Source organism: Tympanuchus pallidicinctus, unplaced genomic scaffold (genome assembly GCF_026119805.1).
Source record: "Tympanuchus pallidicinctus isolate F22 unplaced genomic scaffold, pur_lepc_1.0 scaffold6, whole genome shotgun sequence".
Classification (NCBI taxonomy): Eukaryota; Metazoa; Chordata; class Aves; order Galliformes; family Phasianidae; genus Tympanuchus; species Tympanuchus pallidicinctus.
This window is the reverse complement of record NW_026294780.1, coordinates 38132345-38150812: the sequence shown is the minus strand read 5'-3', so window position 1 is coordinate 38150812 and position 18468 is coordinate 38132345. Positions and strand designations below refer to the sequence as shown.

At 37.4% G+C, this 18468-nt stretch overlaps 2 protein-coding genes across 2 annotated transcripts in view; one reads left to right on the top strand and one right to left on the bottom strand.

The window, feature by feature from the left end:
• LOC128092112 (uncharacterized) overlaps positions 1 to 18468 on the top strand; it is a 392342-nt gene that overhangs the window by 116314 nt on the left and 257560 nt on the right. The window lies entirely within an intron of this gene.
• DIAPH3 (diaphanous related formin 3) overlaps positions 14538 to 18468 on the bottom strand; it is a 228895-nt gene continuing 224964 nt past the window's right edge. Inside the window, exon 29 of the mRNA XM_052705656.1 lies at positions 14538 to 17342. Coding sequence (XP_052561616.1) covers positions 17086 to 17342 — 257 coding nt within the window. The 3' untranslated portion in view covers positions 14538 to 17085. The remainder of the gene's footprint in view (positions 17343 to 18468) is intronic.

The window sequence follows — 18468 nt, the reverse complement described above, 5'->3', positions numbered from 1 at the left end:
AAACAAAGCATAAAATATGCACATATTTAACAAGCATGCAAGTATGTGAATATATACATGCATACACACATATACACATACGTGTATGTATGCATATGTATATGCCTACATACCACTTACAAGCTGTTTTCCCTTATTCTTTTCTTTTGTAGAGAAAGTCATTTAACCATTCTCTTTAGAACTTGGATTTTCAAAGTTATTGTCTCAGTTGTTTCAACTATGTTTGCCACTGGGCATACTGCATTCTTTCTACCTCTTTACTGAAGTGAAACTGAATGTAGAAAATCTAGCCAGACTCTCTTCACATAAGGCACAATAATTTGTGTACTGCTACATTATTATAAATACATCCCAAACTGCAAAAAAGGACTAATTACAACAGTAATGGTAATTTGTTGTCTTGAATTAGGATTGCTTGACAATACTCTGCTGAATTAATCAAGCTTTCCATATTTGTGTTGTTATATTAATCCTTTTAAGTATTACCCTTTGCTGTTTATTGAATCACATCATTCTCATTTTATACTATGTCTCCAATTTACAGAGTAATTTAAGACTTAATCCTATTATCCCAAATGCTTGCAAGTCCTCATGTCCAGCTACCATCTGTATATTTGTATGTAATCTTTTCTGTAATCCCGCCAGTTCAAAATAAACCTGGAATAGAGCTGGAACCATAACCAGTCAGGATCCAGTGCAAAATGTCCTGGTCATTTTTCTCAATGAATTATGAGGCCTTTTGATATGTAGCTACCATATTACAATTTTATTTAGAAAAAATTACACGGGGTCTGTTTAAGAAATAAATTGTCTGGATTAATGTCCCAGGTATAATCAGAGTGTCTCAAAAGATTCAGCAATGCCTTCTGATCCACTGAATCTCGTCAAAGGAAGAAATGACACTGCTTATTCTTCAACAGCTCAATGGCCTCACTTTGTCAGCCAGTGTCTATCAAACTGCTCATGATCCAGGAACCTGCTGTAAGTGGCCTGGACCTTGTGCATGGTTGGCTTCTCCTCCTAAATTTGTCACACTGGTTTGTGGGCCACTTCCTCATTTTCCTTCCTGCCGGGCATCACATCAGCCCTGACTGCTGAGTATGTCTAAGGGGATAACAATGTTCAAGAATCCTACTTTCAGTGTTTGTAAACTATTGTGCATCAGTTTGTTCTTGTACATTATCATATATGCAAATTAAAGCATTTAATTTTAATTCCTCTGGACCTGTCTATTTAGTCAGACAGAATATATTTACCTTCCTCTCAATCACTTGGATGGTTCTTATATTCACAAGGTATTGAAGATCATGAAGAAAGCAGAACTATACTTCTGAGTCTGTTCTTCCTTGCAACAGCAGCTAGGAGAGAGGAATGTGCAAATGTTGAGAGAAACAACCCTACAGACGCTAAGATCAGCGAAGAAGGAGGGGAGATGCTCCAGATATGGAGTAGAAGTTCCCTGCATCTTCTTGAGGACGAGGAGTGAGAGTGGCGTGGTGGTGCTCAGTGCTCTGTTGCTGAGTTGTTAAAACATCAATTTCTTTATTCTGTCTGTACGTCCTTACTCTATCCTACCCAAGTTTCTACCTCCTTATAAAATCATTTCTCTACATCACTGATAACTTGTTAAGAAGACTGACTCAGGAAAGAGATTAAATACTTCAAACATCTCTATGCCATTAGTTATACGCTCCCCTCTGATCAGCCTATAGTTTCCTTTCTCTTTTTCACATTTCTCTTTCATTTGCAAAAACTTTTCAAGTTTCTTTGTATGCCCTTTGCTTCTTGCAAGTCATTTAGCAATCCGTCTTTTCTGATTATATCTCTATAGGCTCTGCTTAATACTGGCGAGATCAAATAAAGTGGTAGGTCTTGCCCATAGTGCTAGAAGTAGAACATTAATTCTTGATATAATAGGCAAATGTGGCAGTCCGGGTTTAAAATCCCATCTCTGTAAGAGGCTGAGATGGAAGTCCTCATCCTCTATCCATTCTAAGAAAGCACTAAATAATACAATGAGAAGCTATAAGCATCTTAAATTGTCACAGAAAATTGTACTAGATCACCTGGAATTTCTTCATTTCTTATAGATACAGGGTGGACTTACTAAACTGTACCAAAAAAATACAAGACAGCTTCCTGAGTAATCTTTAAAAGTCCCCTGGAAAAATAGAAATGCCCAGTGGAGTAATCTTTACATTATATTTCTCTTAGTGTTGCTGTTGGTTTATACATTACCTTTCTAAAACATGTGAGTATTATACAACTGAAATGCAGCCAATTGTGCATTGAAGTGCAATATCCAGGCAGATTGTTGACAAGACAGAGAAAGTGCTGGTGAAGGACAATGGGGCAATCCTTCTTTTCATGGGAAAAGTATCACTCATTTGTTAATGTCCTTGCAGAGCAGACAAGACCTCATTTTTACAGTTCCATATTATCATAATGGCTCTCTGTTATACACTGAGTAGTCACTAACAAGGCTACTCCCTGCCCTTTCTTTTTAATTACTTCCAGGTTAATGCATCACGCTTCACTCAGGTTCACTTGTGCAGCCCGTTTTTCCTTTCTGGATGCCCATTCTGGCCTTTCGGTATCCCCACACCTCAAACACTGACAATATGAATATTAGTCTCAAAGCAAAAATAGCTCTGACTATCAGATGACTCCGTAATTTACATTTAGATTTATTTCATTTCTCAGACTCTGCAAGTTACAGAGCTGGGAACATTTTGGCCTGCAAAACCTTTTCCAAATAGCTGAAGCTGCATTCTCATCTTTTCAAGCCATCAGGCACCAGGTGCTGACCCAGTCCCATTAACCAATTACTCACACGTCATACAATTAATCTTTCATTGCAATTCAATCAAGTTCATTCCCATCTCCATATTATTCTTTACAACCCCAGTGTGTAAAACCTGCATATTTTTTGTCACTGTTCATTTTGCCCTGCCCAGTACTGCTTCAGGCTGGGAAATGAAGTGACTGTAAATGTAATTTATAGAATCATTGGCTGCATGAAAACTCTTTTCAGGCTGACCTGATATGACAGGTTGTAATCGTTTCTTTGGAACCATTCTGGTTTGTCAAGTAGGCAGGCTCTTTTCTTTAAATATCTAAAATAGCAGATTTGTTTGAGCAGGATTAGGTGGTGTTCAGAGCTCTACCGCCGTCTTATCCTTTTTCTCTTTTGTTTCATATAAACCCTTTTTCTTGCAGCCGTCTGTTCATACTGAGCTTTAGAAAGAAAAGGAAGGGAATTCTAGCAGCAAAAAATTAAGTATAGAAATTGAAATCTCCACCCTCACCTTCAGGTATTTGAACTGAATTCAGTAAAAGCCTTTGCTGTAGCTGGAGTGCAAGAGAATATTCTGTCCCTTTGACAGGAATAATCCTCTCTTTTCCCAATCCCTTCCTGGTAACCACAGGCTATGGGCAGAACTCTGTATTAGCATTGCACCTGCACAGTGTAGGGTAGTCAAATATCATGGTTTGGTTCCAGAAAAAGAATCTTGCGTGGGCCACACATCTTGGTGTTAGCACTGGCAGATTGGCTTAGGTGTCAGAGGATTATTCTGACTATCACAAAACGATAAAGCTGTTTTTGCAGATGGACAAAAAAATTAGAGGGCAAGAGGGGATCTTAAGAGATTGCTTACTTAATCCATCACTCTGCCATAAGGCAGGTTCAACTCCAATTATGGAAATCCTGATAGATATTTGGGCAAGCAGTGAAAGGATGTGCAGAGTGGGAAGAACACATCCTGTGCCAGTGAGAGATGTATTTCATGGAAGCACTGCATACATTGAATGCATTGCCATTCTCCATACAGCTAAGAAGTTTTCTTTATTTTGCCTTAAATTGTTGTCACTGCAGTTTAAGTCTGTGACTTTCATCATGATCATCATAGCCGTCAAAAAGAGCCCCTCCTCTTTATCAAGTGAGCACATATCAAACTGTAGCCTAATATGTAGTGTGATACATAGCCTCTTTTCCCTACTTTATTTTGTATCCTTCCTCATTTTTCTTCAGATTGAACAACTCTGAATCTTTCACTCTTTCCTTCTAGGCGCTGATCAATTCCCTCTGTCTTCTCACTTTTCGAATCACTTATTACTGAAATGCAGAGCCCTGAAACAAACTTTTACTAGGGCTGAATAAAAAGGCTTCAGTGCTTTCTGGATGTGTCACACTGCATGAGTATATATAAGCCTTAGTATGATAATTACCTCTTATTTCTTTTTTTTTTTTTTTGAGATACCATGCTGTTGTTCACTTGTGCTTGCTTCAGTTTTACAAAGACAGTTGCTATTTTTCTCAGTGTAGCAACTTGCATTTTTTTATTCTTGTTCTTACTTGTGCAACAGGTTATTTCCTTCCCATAGGGATTCATTCTTCTAATCTGCGTTGGGATTGTTTTTGTGTAGAGGAATGAAAAGGGATGCTGATGTCAGGGTACATGACGTTCTATGCTATCGTTCTGTGACTTCTTTTTTGTTGCACACCATGTTTGCTGTTTCCCAGTCTTTCTGTACCTCCTGAATCTTTAAGAGTTCTCAAGGATGATCACTGAATGAACTGCGATGAACTTCTAGAGACCCAGCTGATGGGATAGTTTTTAACATTTTTGTGCCTTTAAAGCTCTCTAGCCCATGTTTCTTTGTTCAGAAAATGAGGTCTTGTCCCTTGCTTGCACATACAAACTGTGACAGCCATTTGATCATACTATCTCTTTTTAGTGAAAGTATGCAAGGGAGATATTAAAGCATTCCTGTAGTTGTCTCTTGATAGCTTTATTTTTCTGCTGAATTATGAGACCAACACTTTTCTTCATCTTTGTGTTAACACCAGTATTTTTACAAACAGATATCTTGCTAGCTGCCAGCTGTATTTCAGCTTGCATCACTTTCGGTTTTGTGCCTTCAATTTTTTTCTTCCTGCCTTTAGAAGCCTCAGTCAAGTTTGTCTTATTGTGAAATCTTCCTGGCTCTCAAACCCAACTTACTTCTATTCACATCTGGCAACAGATACTAATTTTCAGTCTTCGCATTTGAACTTATATACTTATCTCCATGACTTTGTTGTTGTTCATTTGTATTTTTGCTTGTTTGGTTTTGATTTTGTTTGTTTTGGTGGGGCATTTTGGGAGGAACTGCCATCTTCAGCTTCCACTGTCCTTGAATCAGATCTCCACATGACTTAATCATGCAAATTTTTGAATTTATTGTTTTGCCCCTTCCAGAACTATCTTATTTCTTTGCAACCATTCTGCTCTTAATTCACTTTACCTACCCAGTTTTGTTACACTGATTCAGTTATGAATTTGATCATGTATCTAGCCTTACATCTTTACCTGTTTACTTGTGTGTAGTTAAAATAACGGAGTTGTTCTGGAGATCAATTTAGTATCCTCCTGTATGGACTCTATGGGAGTACACTGATCTTCACTTGTTTTTAGAACAGTCTGCTTATACTGTTAGTATCATTAATTTTCTCCTTTCACTAGACTCATTAAATGCAAATACAGTTGTAATGTGCACTTAATGCTTTCCCAATCATATACTGAACCACAGTCCATTCTTCAGTGCCACTTCCAAAACTATACTCTGTTTTCACCTGAAATACCATTCTTGTTAGGCAGAACTGGCACTTTCGAGTTTTTCCACCCACACTATAGTTCATTTTAGTGACTTTTGGTCTGTAGTGGTCATTCCTGTCAGTATTATTAATGCCATATGGATGAGCAGCATAGGGTAGCAGTTGGCGCTAACTTTCACTGAGTGTCATGTCTGGTTGACAGATATGTTCCTCCGTTGCCCTTAGGATAGAGTCAGTAATCACCACCACTGCTCTTTTGCTTCTTTCTGGAAATGATGATGAATTGCTGAACCTTTAGAGTCTGCGACTCTTCCTAAACTGCCAGGGAGGTTGGAGCTTTACCTGCAGCACAGGAATTAAGGCCAGAACATGGAGTCGGTAGGAGTGAAGTTCAAAATAAATAAAAGGAGATGGAGTAGGGGAGTAAATGGGTTGAGTTCCTTGACAAAGGACTCTGTGTACAAGAGATTTTAACGTGACTGAAAAAACTGTAGAAAGAGAGATCAGCTGGGTGCTAGATGTGTTTACAGAATTGAATTGCTTCCATAGTTTGTAACTCTTCTCACAATGGTATAAGCACTCTGCTTGACACAGGTAAGTCCCTGAATTTCCCTCCAGGGCTCAGAGACGCTTGTTGTTGTTACTATATTGTCTTAACTGTATTGCAGTTATCTCTAGAAAATCTCATGCTTTTCCTGTGAGCTGATGGAATAAAGGTTTCTCTGCCTTCAGCAATACAAAGCTTTGCTTTGGAATAAAATCTCATTGCTTTTTGTCATGCCATCATGTGTCTGCAGCAATGTTGGAAGATTGTACATTTTACTTTCCCCCTTATTAAAAATAAATAAAATCATATCTAGATTAGGTATTTTGCTCTCTGGTAAAAGCTGTACCTTGTACAAATCCCCTGCACTGAAGTGACAATCTTCAGCCTTTTGGAACGTGACACTAGACAATCTCTCTTCTTTCTGTAAGACAGTGCAAATCTGCCACAGAGCCAGAGGTTTTCAAGTGTGTTGCTGCACCTATGATCTATGAAGCATTTTGGAATACTGTAGCAGAGGATAATGCAGTCCTGCGTGTAGATACAATTAGGTGAGAGGAAGGTGAAACTATGAGGTCAGCATTCTGAAATGCTCTTCCTTTCGAAAGCTTAAGTGATTTTTTTCTATTTTTTTTCTTGTTCATCATGTTTTCTGAAATAAATAAATAAAAAAAACAACAACCACAATTGCAAGACTTTTGATATCTTCTTAAGCTATATCTTTTTTTATATTTTTTATGAAGAACTTAAAGTCACATTATAACCCCTCAAGATGAAGCTCAAGTAGTTGTTCTTGTCATCAAAAGCCTAAGGTGAAAGCACAGCCTTGTACTGTGTATCTTATGCAGTATTTTTAGAGAGAGTTTTCATACTGGTAGATGTGAGTTGGCAAACAGGCTTTATAAGTGACTACAACACAGGTATGAAGCTGAGGTATTTGCAGAAGTTGTGTATTTTCAATAGAATTCAGGCTGTGAATAGCTGTTGTACGAGACAAAGATTGATTCAAGGTATGGAAACATACAGCATGAAGAGTAAAAGTAGGCACTTCCTCGGCGAATCACCATTTTGCTACAGGCTTAATGACTGAATACTGGTGGCTGAATCAAAGGTGGATAAACTGAGGGCTGAACTGAGGTGAAAATCCATGAGAAAATAGACAACTCCATTGAACTCTAGATTAAAATGTGCGCAATGCTGGATCATAGCTTGGGCTTCAGCTTTGGGGAGGTGTGTCCAGTTTGCAATCAATTGAAATGTGAAAGGAAAGGTCATGAGGAAGATTTCCTGGTATTTCTTAAGTTGTGGAAGGAAAAAAAAATGTTGCGCTAATGCCATTCAATTTACTGGCAAGAGGATTCAACTCACCTCCTCCTTTTGAGAGGTGTAGAAGTGGATGCTGTTTTAATCTTGCCAAGGAAGAACAAAGCAAGTGAAGTTCATAACAGGTTGCTGAGTAGGGCTTCAGCTTCCCTTTATTCTAGACTCATGTGGCACACTGCACTGATCCCTCTAATCATTTGCAAATGCTCGGATTCATCTGCCCACATCTGAGCTGGTTCCCTCAGGCTCTCTCTTTAGTCAGAGAAGGGAAATAGACATGGCTATAGACTCATTTCTCTCCTCTTTACATATTAGGTGGAAAGAGTTCAAACTGGCCTTTTCTATATAGGAGGAAAGCCAGAATGAGTGATTACCTCGGCTGGACACTATTACATCAGAATTGTCTGAACTTAGGTAAAATGAATCCCACAAAAGAGACAGTGTATTGTCCTAGGAAAAAGAGCTTTGTTACAAAGAACAATTTATATAAAATGAATTTTGCTCTTCATTATAGCTGGACTGTATGCAGGGACCCTCTATTTCAGTGACAGTGCCTTCCTGCTGGCCTTAGATCAACGTTGCCAACAATAAGCATCTTCCTTCATGCATGATACCCCCTGGGTAGCATAGAAAGGTGTCATACTACAGACTTCTGGGTCTCATTTTTATATAATTAACCAGTTTTCCACCTGAAATATTGTAATTAAGCTTTCATGTGTAAAGCAGGAGCATATGCCACTGTCAAATGACTGAATAAGACAAGTCAGGCATTTCATGTTAATTTAACTTTACCAGCATTAACTTTCTTTCACTTGTTAATGACAACCATATGCACAAACTACTGATGGTAACTATTTCATGCAAACAACCTGATCAGTTTCTTGGTAAGGTTATATACTGCACTATGCTCTTATACCTTGACATATGCTAAAGGAGTTAGTTTTGTTCTGCATGACAGAGAAAATTTCACTCAGATATTTCTTACTTCTAGTCAGAATCTACATCTGTGTTAGTGCTGGACGGACAGGAGATGTGCACTAATGTACTTTGCTCTTAAAGGAATTATACAGGAATGCCAGAACTGCGTCAGAATGTGGGCCAACACATTTGGCCTCAGTCACCCATACTGTATAATTGTTAAACTGACTCTGAAACAAGCCTGACCTGTGCCATCCCACTCCTGTCCTCTCTGTAGATATCACAACAGGCAGTAAGGAGACAGCTTGTCCTGGGACAGTGGCCTTCAAAATGGCTTGCCTGTTGCTTTGTCCTTCAATTGGTTCAGTCACTAACAGAAATGCTGCCTTGCAGATCCTTTGTATACTTTTCTTGAGTGGACTTAATGGCTGTGGCTCTTTTAAGGAAAATGAGAACTGTACCCAAGACCCATTCTTGCTCTTGATTGATAGCCTTTCTTTCATTTCCTTGAACTTGGCAGCACTTAGGTGTTAATGTGAATAGTGATTGTAGGATTGTTTTTGCTGTTTAAAATTTCAGGCAGGCAGAACTCAACTCGCCTATTCAGCATCATATTTATTGGGCTAGCAACAAGAAAATAATAATTATATGTAAAAACTGCACAGATTGGAGCCAGAAGCAATGAGACAATAAAGCCCCACAACACCATCTGTATAGCTGCCTCCAGGCTAGAGCTGCACTTTGAGTCATCCCATTTAGGAGTTGTCTCTAACAGTCTCTGAAGTCAACAAGAGCCTTTGATTTCTTCTCAGTGGGTGCTCTATCAGATTGCTGTAGTCTCCTTTTAAAGTCTAAGAACAAGGGGGCAAAAGGCAAGTTTAGTGAGCTGCACTGTAAGGATAAAATAATACCACTTTAAGAAGAACCATTCTCTTTGGAGAAATATTAAATCTGTAGGGGGGATAAGAGTTCAGGGCACAGCAATTACTGTATAATAGTAAAATTTCATCAGCGGTCAAGGACAAAGTTGGATTTCTGGGGTACTGCTTGGTGTTCAGTATGAGGCAGATTTGTAAAACAGAATAAAATGTTTTTGCTTCCAAATGAAACAATTAACAGTAGAGTTTACATGCAGGGCACTTGAAGTTAAAAAGATATTGCAAGCTCTGTCTAATATTTTACATCTGCTGCACTTATGAACAATTTTCATTTTTCAGTGGTGATCTACACAACATGCCCAACATTTGGCAAAACAGAAATGCCGTAAAATCAGTTGGATGAATTGGTTAGAGCATTACCCATTCTTTTCTCAAGGCCAGTCATACAGGGGTCAAAATGTTCTGCCAGGAAAATGTCCTAAGAGGAATATTTTATTTTACTGTTGTCAGCACATTGGAAAGGATTTTACTCAAGTCACCTTTGTATATTTTATTCATTAGGGCATGATCCTGAGAGGTTGTAGAAACCCTGTGCTCTGAATGACTTTGTGCCATTCGAGGATGATGAGCTGAGTATTTACGAGGACATGTAGGGGACATCACAGGATTAGGCCCTTACCATGGCCATCTGTGTTCATATATTGGACTTGCTTTGCACTGAATAATGGGACAGGTTAATTCAATGAGACAACTGTCGCTAATCAAAGCGTCCTGGTAGTAGGTACAGCATGAACACTGTATCTTCTTAGTTGTATGTAATTAAAAGAAATTCTATCTTTATTTTGATATAGATTTATGTATTTAGTATTAAATACACTGGGAAGGAAACAGGAAGCAATGATCCTGTGCTGTCTTTCACAAGAAGAGTTTAATTTGTTCTTGCCTGTTGATTTTGATGCTCTATCTAGATGCTACTGAATTTAAACTGTTTATTAGTTTGTAGAAAGATTTACTGTAGCGCAGTATTTCCGAGAAAAATAAAACCTTCTGATTCTTCTTTGGGGATTTGGTAATCAAGAAGTAGAAAATTGTATTTAGGGGCTGAAGTTAATGAGAGCTCATTCTGTTCTTTATGGACCAGAGTGACCACTATTCTCTGCAGAGACAGACAAAAAGCTGACTTTTTTCCTCTGCCATCCTATGGTTTCAGCATTGAATCTGTACTGTGGATTTGAACCTGTTACACATCAAGTGAAAAAACAAAAAAAAGAAAAAACACACAGTGACTTGAATCTCTATTGCATCGGATTGTCCACAGAGTTGGTTGATTCAAGGAAAGATATGAAGGTATGGCCCCAGCTATCTTACTGTGATGTAGTAGGACAATGTGGCATTGTGCCACCAACTGCACAATGAGAACATATTTTTTTCTGTCTAAGCATTTTTAATGCACTGCTCAGGCACCTTGTAGATAAATTTGGCATAATCAATTCCAATTTTAAAAGAGTAGAAAGCTCTTATCCCATTTTTCATTTCAAACCACTTACTGTGGTTCCTTTACCTCAGTTGTTGTCTTTCAGGAGAAATGTTGATGGGTTGTGCTCCAGGATTCATTACTGAAGAATGCCTGTGCAAAATTGATGGGTCTTGCATTATTCTATCAAGGTGACTTGTTTGACTTCACTGCTTTGCTTTCCTATCCATTAGCAGAAAGTACACTTCATTAGCAAAAAATCCAGACTGCATAATTGCCGTTTCTGTCTTACTTAATGGAAAGAGTCTTGTTGCGATGCATGTTTTCAACTATGTAAAACAATCTTGATATTAAGATGCAACATATTAAGCAGCACTTTCACAAAAGCTGTTTATGTATTTATTATTGTTACTAACAGTTGTAGAATATAAAGGTTATGGTTTCCTTTGCACTGAAAATTTCGAGAAGAGACGGAATGGCATATAGCAAAGAAACCCAAGTAATTGAGATTTAAAGCTCCTTCTGAATTTGTAGCTTGCATGTAGTCATCAGGCTTGCAACGTTGACATACTTCAAGTTTTCTTTGCAGACCTTCTGCAGGAATTTTGACATCTTGAAATTTACAAAGGCAGTCTTTTATTGTGTTTGTGTCTGTAGAACTGTTGGCTTTTCGTTTTGTTTTTTGGTTATTATGTAGGTCACTCCGAAAGTAATGCCTCCTGTTTATTTCCATGGAAACTACAAGAGATACAAAGAAAACAATACTATTCGACAGAGCAAATTCTCAACTACAGAATGCTAGTTTTCAACAAAGTCACCACCATTAGGGATGCACTTTCAGCATCAATGAACAAGAGCCTGCATGCTGTGCTAATAAAATTCTGCACCAGCAGTAGTGACCCAAGCATTAATGAATATCACTAGGTGCAGTTTTTTCTGCATAGAGAAATCCATGCATCATATGCACGTCCATATCAAACACCATTTTGTCAGACTGCCCCTCTGCTGCCATCTGTCACATGGTAACAACGTGTAACGGAATACTGGTGGGAAGGTTCAACCTCTATTGCCGTACTGCAGACATCCATCTGTGACACTGTGGGCCAATACAATGAAATAGGAAGCATTAATTTTGGAGCAGCCCTTATATTTTGACCTTACAATCTGAGCTCAAATTTGTTGACCAGCATTCTTGTGGCTTCTTCCAATCTGAAACACTATGAGGACAGATTGCCTTCTGTACTGCCTTCTCTGTGTCAACATGCATAGCTACCAAGAGCAGCGTTGCCCCGTACGATTGTACAGAGATGTTATGTGAACTCATCTGACTCCTTATGCTCTTACTTTACCTATCAAAGTGAATGGGAGCAGGACTGACCCTTGAATTTAAGAAAATATTCTGAGGTTTTCTGGGGATTCATATTTATCTGTCAGACTTTTCCTTCCTCTTATAGCTTGAGAGCACTGCAAACGAGCAGCCCAACAATATTGCTATTCTGAGGATATTCTGATATATGTCTTCAAATAGACAAGACACCTGTGGCCATACCAACTCTGGATCACCCACCATCATTTCCTTCATGACCTTTAAAGATGTCAGATAAGACTATTTTTTTCCAGTTGCTTCATTCCACACTAGATGCAGTTTCAGGTCCCAGAAATGAAATCAGGCAGCACATTAATCAACTCTGCTACGAAGTCTCCTCAATTCTGCCTTTCCATAGTTAATTTTTTTTTTTTTTTTCCTGGGTAATATAACACAGATTTTAAAAGAGAGGTATATCACCCTCCAGAAATAAATGCAGCTCCAATACCAGCAGTGGAATAAGCTCATTTAGATGAAAGGAACTATTTTCTTTTGGTGGAGTGAAAAACCTTATCTGTCTCTCTTTGGATTACATTCAAGAGTTATGCCTCTGTGGTATATGAGACTGACGTTGCATGCAAGTCATCTGCTTGGTACGTTGTCAGAAAATATTTCCCTTAATAATTCTTCAGTGCATGACATTGCATGGATCACAAAAAGAAAAAGCTGCACTTCTGAAGGAAAATAAAAGTACATTGGAGTTTAAAATGTACTCAGCTAACGTATCAAACTTAATGGCTATCTCTGGAAGGGAGAGAAAAATTTTATCTGGACCACTTCTCATCTGTTCTTCAGTGATGTTACAGTGACCAGAATGCTTTACTGGCATGCTTTCACAACCAGAAGTAGTAAAACTGTAAAAGGTGCTTGCATCACATGCCAGAATAATTTAAATAAAGTTGATTAATCTCTTGTATAATTAACACAAGGCGATCATCTCAGCATTTCTTACCTGTAAGGAAACTTGGCATAATGTAAGACTGAACACATAAAAACTGCAAGTCATCTATTATTTTTTAATTTATTTAGTGAGCCAGACAAGCAGTTCCTCAGACTTTGACTTTTAAGTGAAGTTATTTTTCTGCTTTAGTTCAGTTGTGTATAACAAACACATCACATTAAAACAACAGGAGCTGGTATAGCAAGGCTTTATTTTGTTCTAGAGAAAACAATGTTACAATGTTTTCATGTAATTGCTTTTTTTTTTTTCTTTTTTCCTGGGCTCTTTTCGATTGACTCTGGTTTCTTATTACAACGTTTTAGGTGCTGTGGCTTTGGGTTTACCAACCCCTGCTTGTCCATTTGTTTTATAGTCACCAAGTACTGTAAGGCTGGGAAAGATTATTGTAAAAATTATAATTTGTTCCTGCTCATTAGAAATGGCTGCAGAAGAAGTTAGCAGTAAATGTCTTCTTTTCCAGCTTTTATTACAGAAGCCCAAAGGGCTGCAGTGCTTCAAGTTGCTCAGCGTTTAGGTCCAGAAAGTATGACTTCGGCTGGGCTAGGCTGAGGACTGGTCATATAAGGTGGTTTCAGACAAGTAAGTGCTGCAGAAAAATTGTGTATAACAGCTGCATCTGAGGGTTTTTTTCCAACTTTTTTTTTTTCCCAACTTTTTTTTTTTTTTTTTAAAGTATTGTCATAATTAATGGAGAATGCAAAGTAAATAGTTTTTCCAGATTGCTGATCCATGCTCTGTTAATGATGTGTTTAATTCAGAACAGGACTGCGTGCCACGGCAGCCACCAACTCCCAGTGCCACTGTACTGTTTGGTCATAAAGTCACTGCCATCATTTTTCGTTCTGCATTCATATGGACTAGTATATCACCTATGGTCCATAAGCCAGATGTCAAGCTTGGTTGCATATAGCTTGAGGAAACTGATAGCAAACATTAATATCTTGAGAAGGTCAAGCCATTAGAATTGTTTATGTATGAATTTAGACCACTGCCATGAATAATCCGGTGTATAAGTAAACTAAAAATTGATGAAATAATCAAAATTCTTCTACTGAAGTAAATGAAAAGTCATCCCAAATGAATGTGAAGTATCAAAAATGTGTTAGACCCTTACAGCTTACTGGCAAGAAAAGCCCCTGCTGTTTTTGCCTGCTGTATGCTGCTCAAGTAAGGAATGAGCAGTGGAGTATACCCCACAAGATCTCTCAAATGCTTTTCTTTGAACAGCTATGTCTGAAGATAGCAGGAAGCTTTTTTTTTTAATAGGGACTTAATCTTCAGGTGTGAATTACAGAAACAGAGGGTTTTTCACTTCATGTGAAACCTTCGGTTCAACCCTACAGGTGAGGCAGTAGGCTTGATACTTAGTAAAAACGTCCTACTAAAAATAACTAGCACACAGCATTAAAAATCTGCATTCATTTTTAAAAAAATTTATTTAGCTTTAAATTTTAAACTCAATTAATGAATTAAGTGAATTAAAACAATTTACCCCATACAATTTAGAAGCCGAGTTTCACACTTTAATAAAAGCATAAGAGCATATAATGGAATAGAGACATAATATTCTCAAGGTTACTGTTACTTGAATCCATTAGACCATGTATTTATTTTTCCTATTCAAAAGATCTTAATTGTTTACTTATAAGGAAAGATGAAATGCAGAGAGAAAACTTACTGTGTACACCAACTGGACTGTGTGCTTCAATCCTGATTACATCACATTACAATGGTAAAAGGAAATGCTGAAGGGGAAAAACTACACACTGTATTTACATGGGTTGTGAAAAGTTACAAAGCTTTTTTTATTCTCCTAGTTATATGAAAGAAACTGTGAATTAACTTGATGTCTGCTTGGAGGTACGAATTCAGAAACACAAAATCTAACAAGGACCAAAAGCCCTGGAATACATTCCTTAGAGCTTCTCAGCCTGTACAAAAAGATGGCTTAAGATCTATAGTTTTAAAAGTAAATATTTACTTTTAAATCAGAAGATGCTAGGCTGCTAGGAGCTCTTTGACTATTGAGAATTCCACTAGGTAGCTTCATTAATTTGATTTGCTTGAAAAATGACACACTGGTGTCCTGAACTGTCAGTTCTGGTGTGGACTGTTACTCACTTATTCAAGTGAACAAATGTAATGAAACTATTAATGAAAACGAGTTTGTACATCCACCTTCATTCAGCTGGCCATCACGTTCGTACTTCAGAGGTAGTTCTCCATGCCCAGCCCTTTTATTCTCAGCAACGTCTTCAGCAACTGTATTTTTCTTTCTTCAAAACATATTTCATTTAGTTTTATTTAGTCGAGCGTACTGTACTCTGTCGACTGCAATTTGAATGGTACCCTGTGAGCATGTGTAGTAAGTCTTAACAGTTGACAAGGTGCAGAAGATTGTAGTGGTACTTTAGCAACAGTTGCATTATGCACAATTATGGCTTACAACTTACTGTAGTGACTGGAGAGGGCATTATTAACTCCAGCGTGACCCACACTTCAGTTTTTATGAGATTAGCAGTTGCTGTTCACTCACTAAAAGGCACCAAAGACAGCCTTGTTTGACACCCCTGCCCATTGTTTTGCAAGCAGCACTGAATAAATGATGGTCTGACAGAATTTCCCTGCATCTTTCCCTGGCTTCTCTTCATGTTTTCTGTTTTTCAAAAGCTAATGCAGGAAATGTAATTAGAGCATATAATGATGGTTACAACAGCCCCAGAAACACGAGATTGATTCCCATGATGGCTGAAAAACACTCCATGCAGTATGTATAAACAGGCCCAATTTCAGAGTTCTAATTAACTTTATTAATGTTTAGTGCAGAAAGTAAGAAGGCAACTTAAACAAGGATATAAAAAGCACTGAAGCACTGAAACACTGGTTTCATAACTGACTCTTATTGAAAGACATGTTTTTCAGTGTTTTGTAAAGAAAAATAGAGTAATTTAGAAGAAAGATATTAGATACCTAATACGCTCTAATAATGAGGAAGTTTTAAATAATGGAGCAAAGATACTAATAGTAACTTCCTACTTGGTAACATAGGTAGCAATTCTTTATGACGTGCAATTAATAAATATGATAGTGAACATGTAACAACGTACAACGACAGTGCGATAAAAGAGATGCAATTATGTGCAAGTTTCCTATTGTGCCAGCAAATAAGACTTTATGGGCTACTGGAAAATGAGTTTGTGAAAAACCAATTGTAGAAACTTTTCCATTATATGTTCCTTTTGTAGAAACATATTAACTCACGTGTGAAAAGATTAAAAAATGACACTGGTAAATAACTGTGGAGAAAGACCTTTTGCCCACTACAGATACGATTGCAAAACACTGCATTCACAGAAATTAGATATATATTATCTTGATATAATTGGCATAACTAAGATTAAGAGGAGCAATATATTATTCACACATAAAGTATATAATCTGCATAGATTTTTCTGTTTACTGTCCATGGATTTCCATTTTGTAAAAGCATATCAAGCAAACTTTGGAGCTCTTCAATGAACTCAAACTAGAACATGTCTGAAAAACTTATGTGATACACATTTCCCATTACTATAGTTTCAAATGTTGCTGTAATAACACCTTTTAGGTACTAATATCTCTTCAGAACAGAAATTGCAGTGGAAAACATAAGACTACTTTTCTTGCATTCCCTTATTCCCAGGCATGGTGATCTAACAATATTTATGAGATACACCTATTTTGAGAAGTTCTCAAAACATATGGTCAGCAGTTTGTTGAATAAAATGATTGTGACTTGGAATAATGCATTATTTGTTTCTGCTGATATTTTTTTTTGTAGTCTCAGTACATAAGGGCATAACAAAAAATCTTTTTAATGAGAAGAAAAACAAGTCTGGTGCTGTGGAGTTTGGAAGTAGAGTATTAATACATAGAGAAGTTTGGAATTCAGAAGTACATAATGTCAATAATGGAAAATTAGTGTATCTTTCCAAGCTATCTATTATAGTTTGTTTTAAAGCTTTGATTTAATCCTTTATATTCTATAGTGCTCGCAGCCTTGCCAGGAGAGCTTCTACCTCTGGAATGGTTTCTCCCTTAGAAGGAGACCCGTTACGCTCTGTTTTCCTTTCTTTGTTGCCTTCTCCATTATAGGCTTCCTTTCTCCCAGCAGCCTTGTTCCATGCCATACAACTTGTTTCCACATCATAAGTAACCTCTTTGGTGACCGGGCTTCTTGTCGAGTTTAAGCTGATATTGTGGCGTGAACACGACTTCTCTAGTTGTGCTTTCTGGTTCTCTGTGAAAGATAAAACAAATAAATTTCATCTCAGTATAAAATACTCAGTTTCAATATTCTGTAATTTAAAAACATCTCTTGATGAGACAAAATTTCACATGCAGATGACACATTAAAAAGACTAATGATGTTCAAAGAGTCAAGAACAATGTCAAGAAGAAAAAAGTGGCAGGCCTGGTCTCCTGGAAGTGATGCAGACTTTACACAACTTTATTAGATCAGCATCCATATTTCCCATAAAATCAAGAACAGAGACTGACAGGATCCTTCTTTCTCACTTGAGTCAAAGAGAAGACACTACTCAGCACTTCACAATGGCTTCCAAACTTCTATCTGGTTAATTAAATTTCCTACATATTTTTTAATCGATCAGATTTTGAAATATAAAAAAATCTACTTCCGTTGTAACAACTCTTATTTATTATTTAGGCAGCTAAGCAGTTTTAAGAATCTGCTACTTTTTGCTAAATATCACTGGTATTAACTGTCAGAGGAGGCTGCGCTTGGTTCAGATTCAGCTTTGTTGGCTGATGTGTATTAACAGACAGATTTCCTCCCTGCACGCAGCTCCAGAATATGAAGAGTCCCTCTCATAGATCTCAAACTTTTTAAAAACAGGCATACTCAATATTCATGTAACCTTGAACAAGGCTTGAAAATGGCTTCAGCAAACTTGACATGACATTTAAAGTTTTTTTGGTTATTCTCTGAAAGATGTTCCATCATCCCAATAGTAATGACTTTGGAGCACAGGCAGTCACTCATGACAGTGTGTTTTATGTGAGAGCTGAAAATTCCTACCAAAAACAGCTTGTACATTAAAAGGCAGCTGCTGAAGATATTTACTGCACTGTCATTCCCTGACCAGAGGCTCCCAGTGATGGATGAGGATTTTACACACTTTCTTGGACAATCTCAGCAAATTTTACAGGCACAATCACCTTTTGGGAAGTGGAGGAAAATAAATGCTTTTCTATCATCTTCTTGAGCAGATAAATAATTCTTAATTAAATTTTGATAATAGCTGATTTTTTTTCACTTAGCTGAAAAACTAAGTGAAATTAATAGAAAACTAATTTTTATATTGTATTATAGAAAATAATTTGCCCCTGAAGATGCAATAACG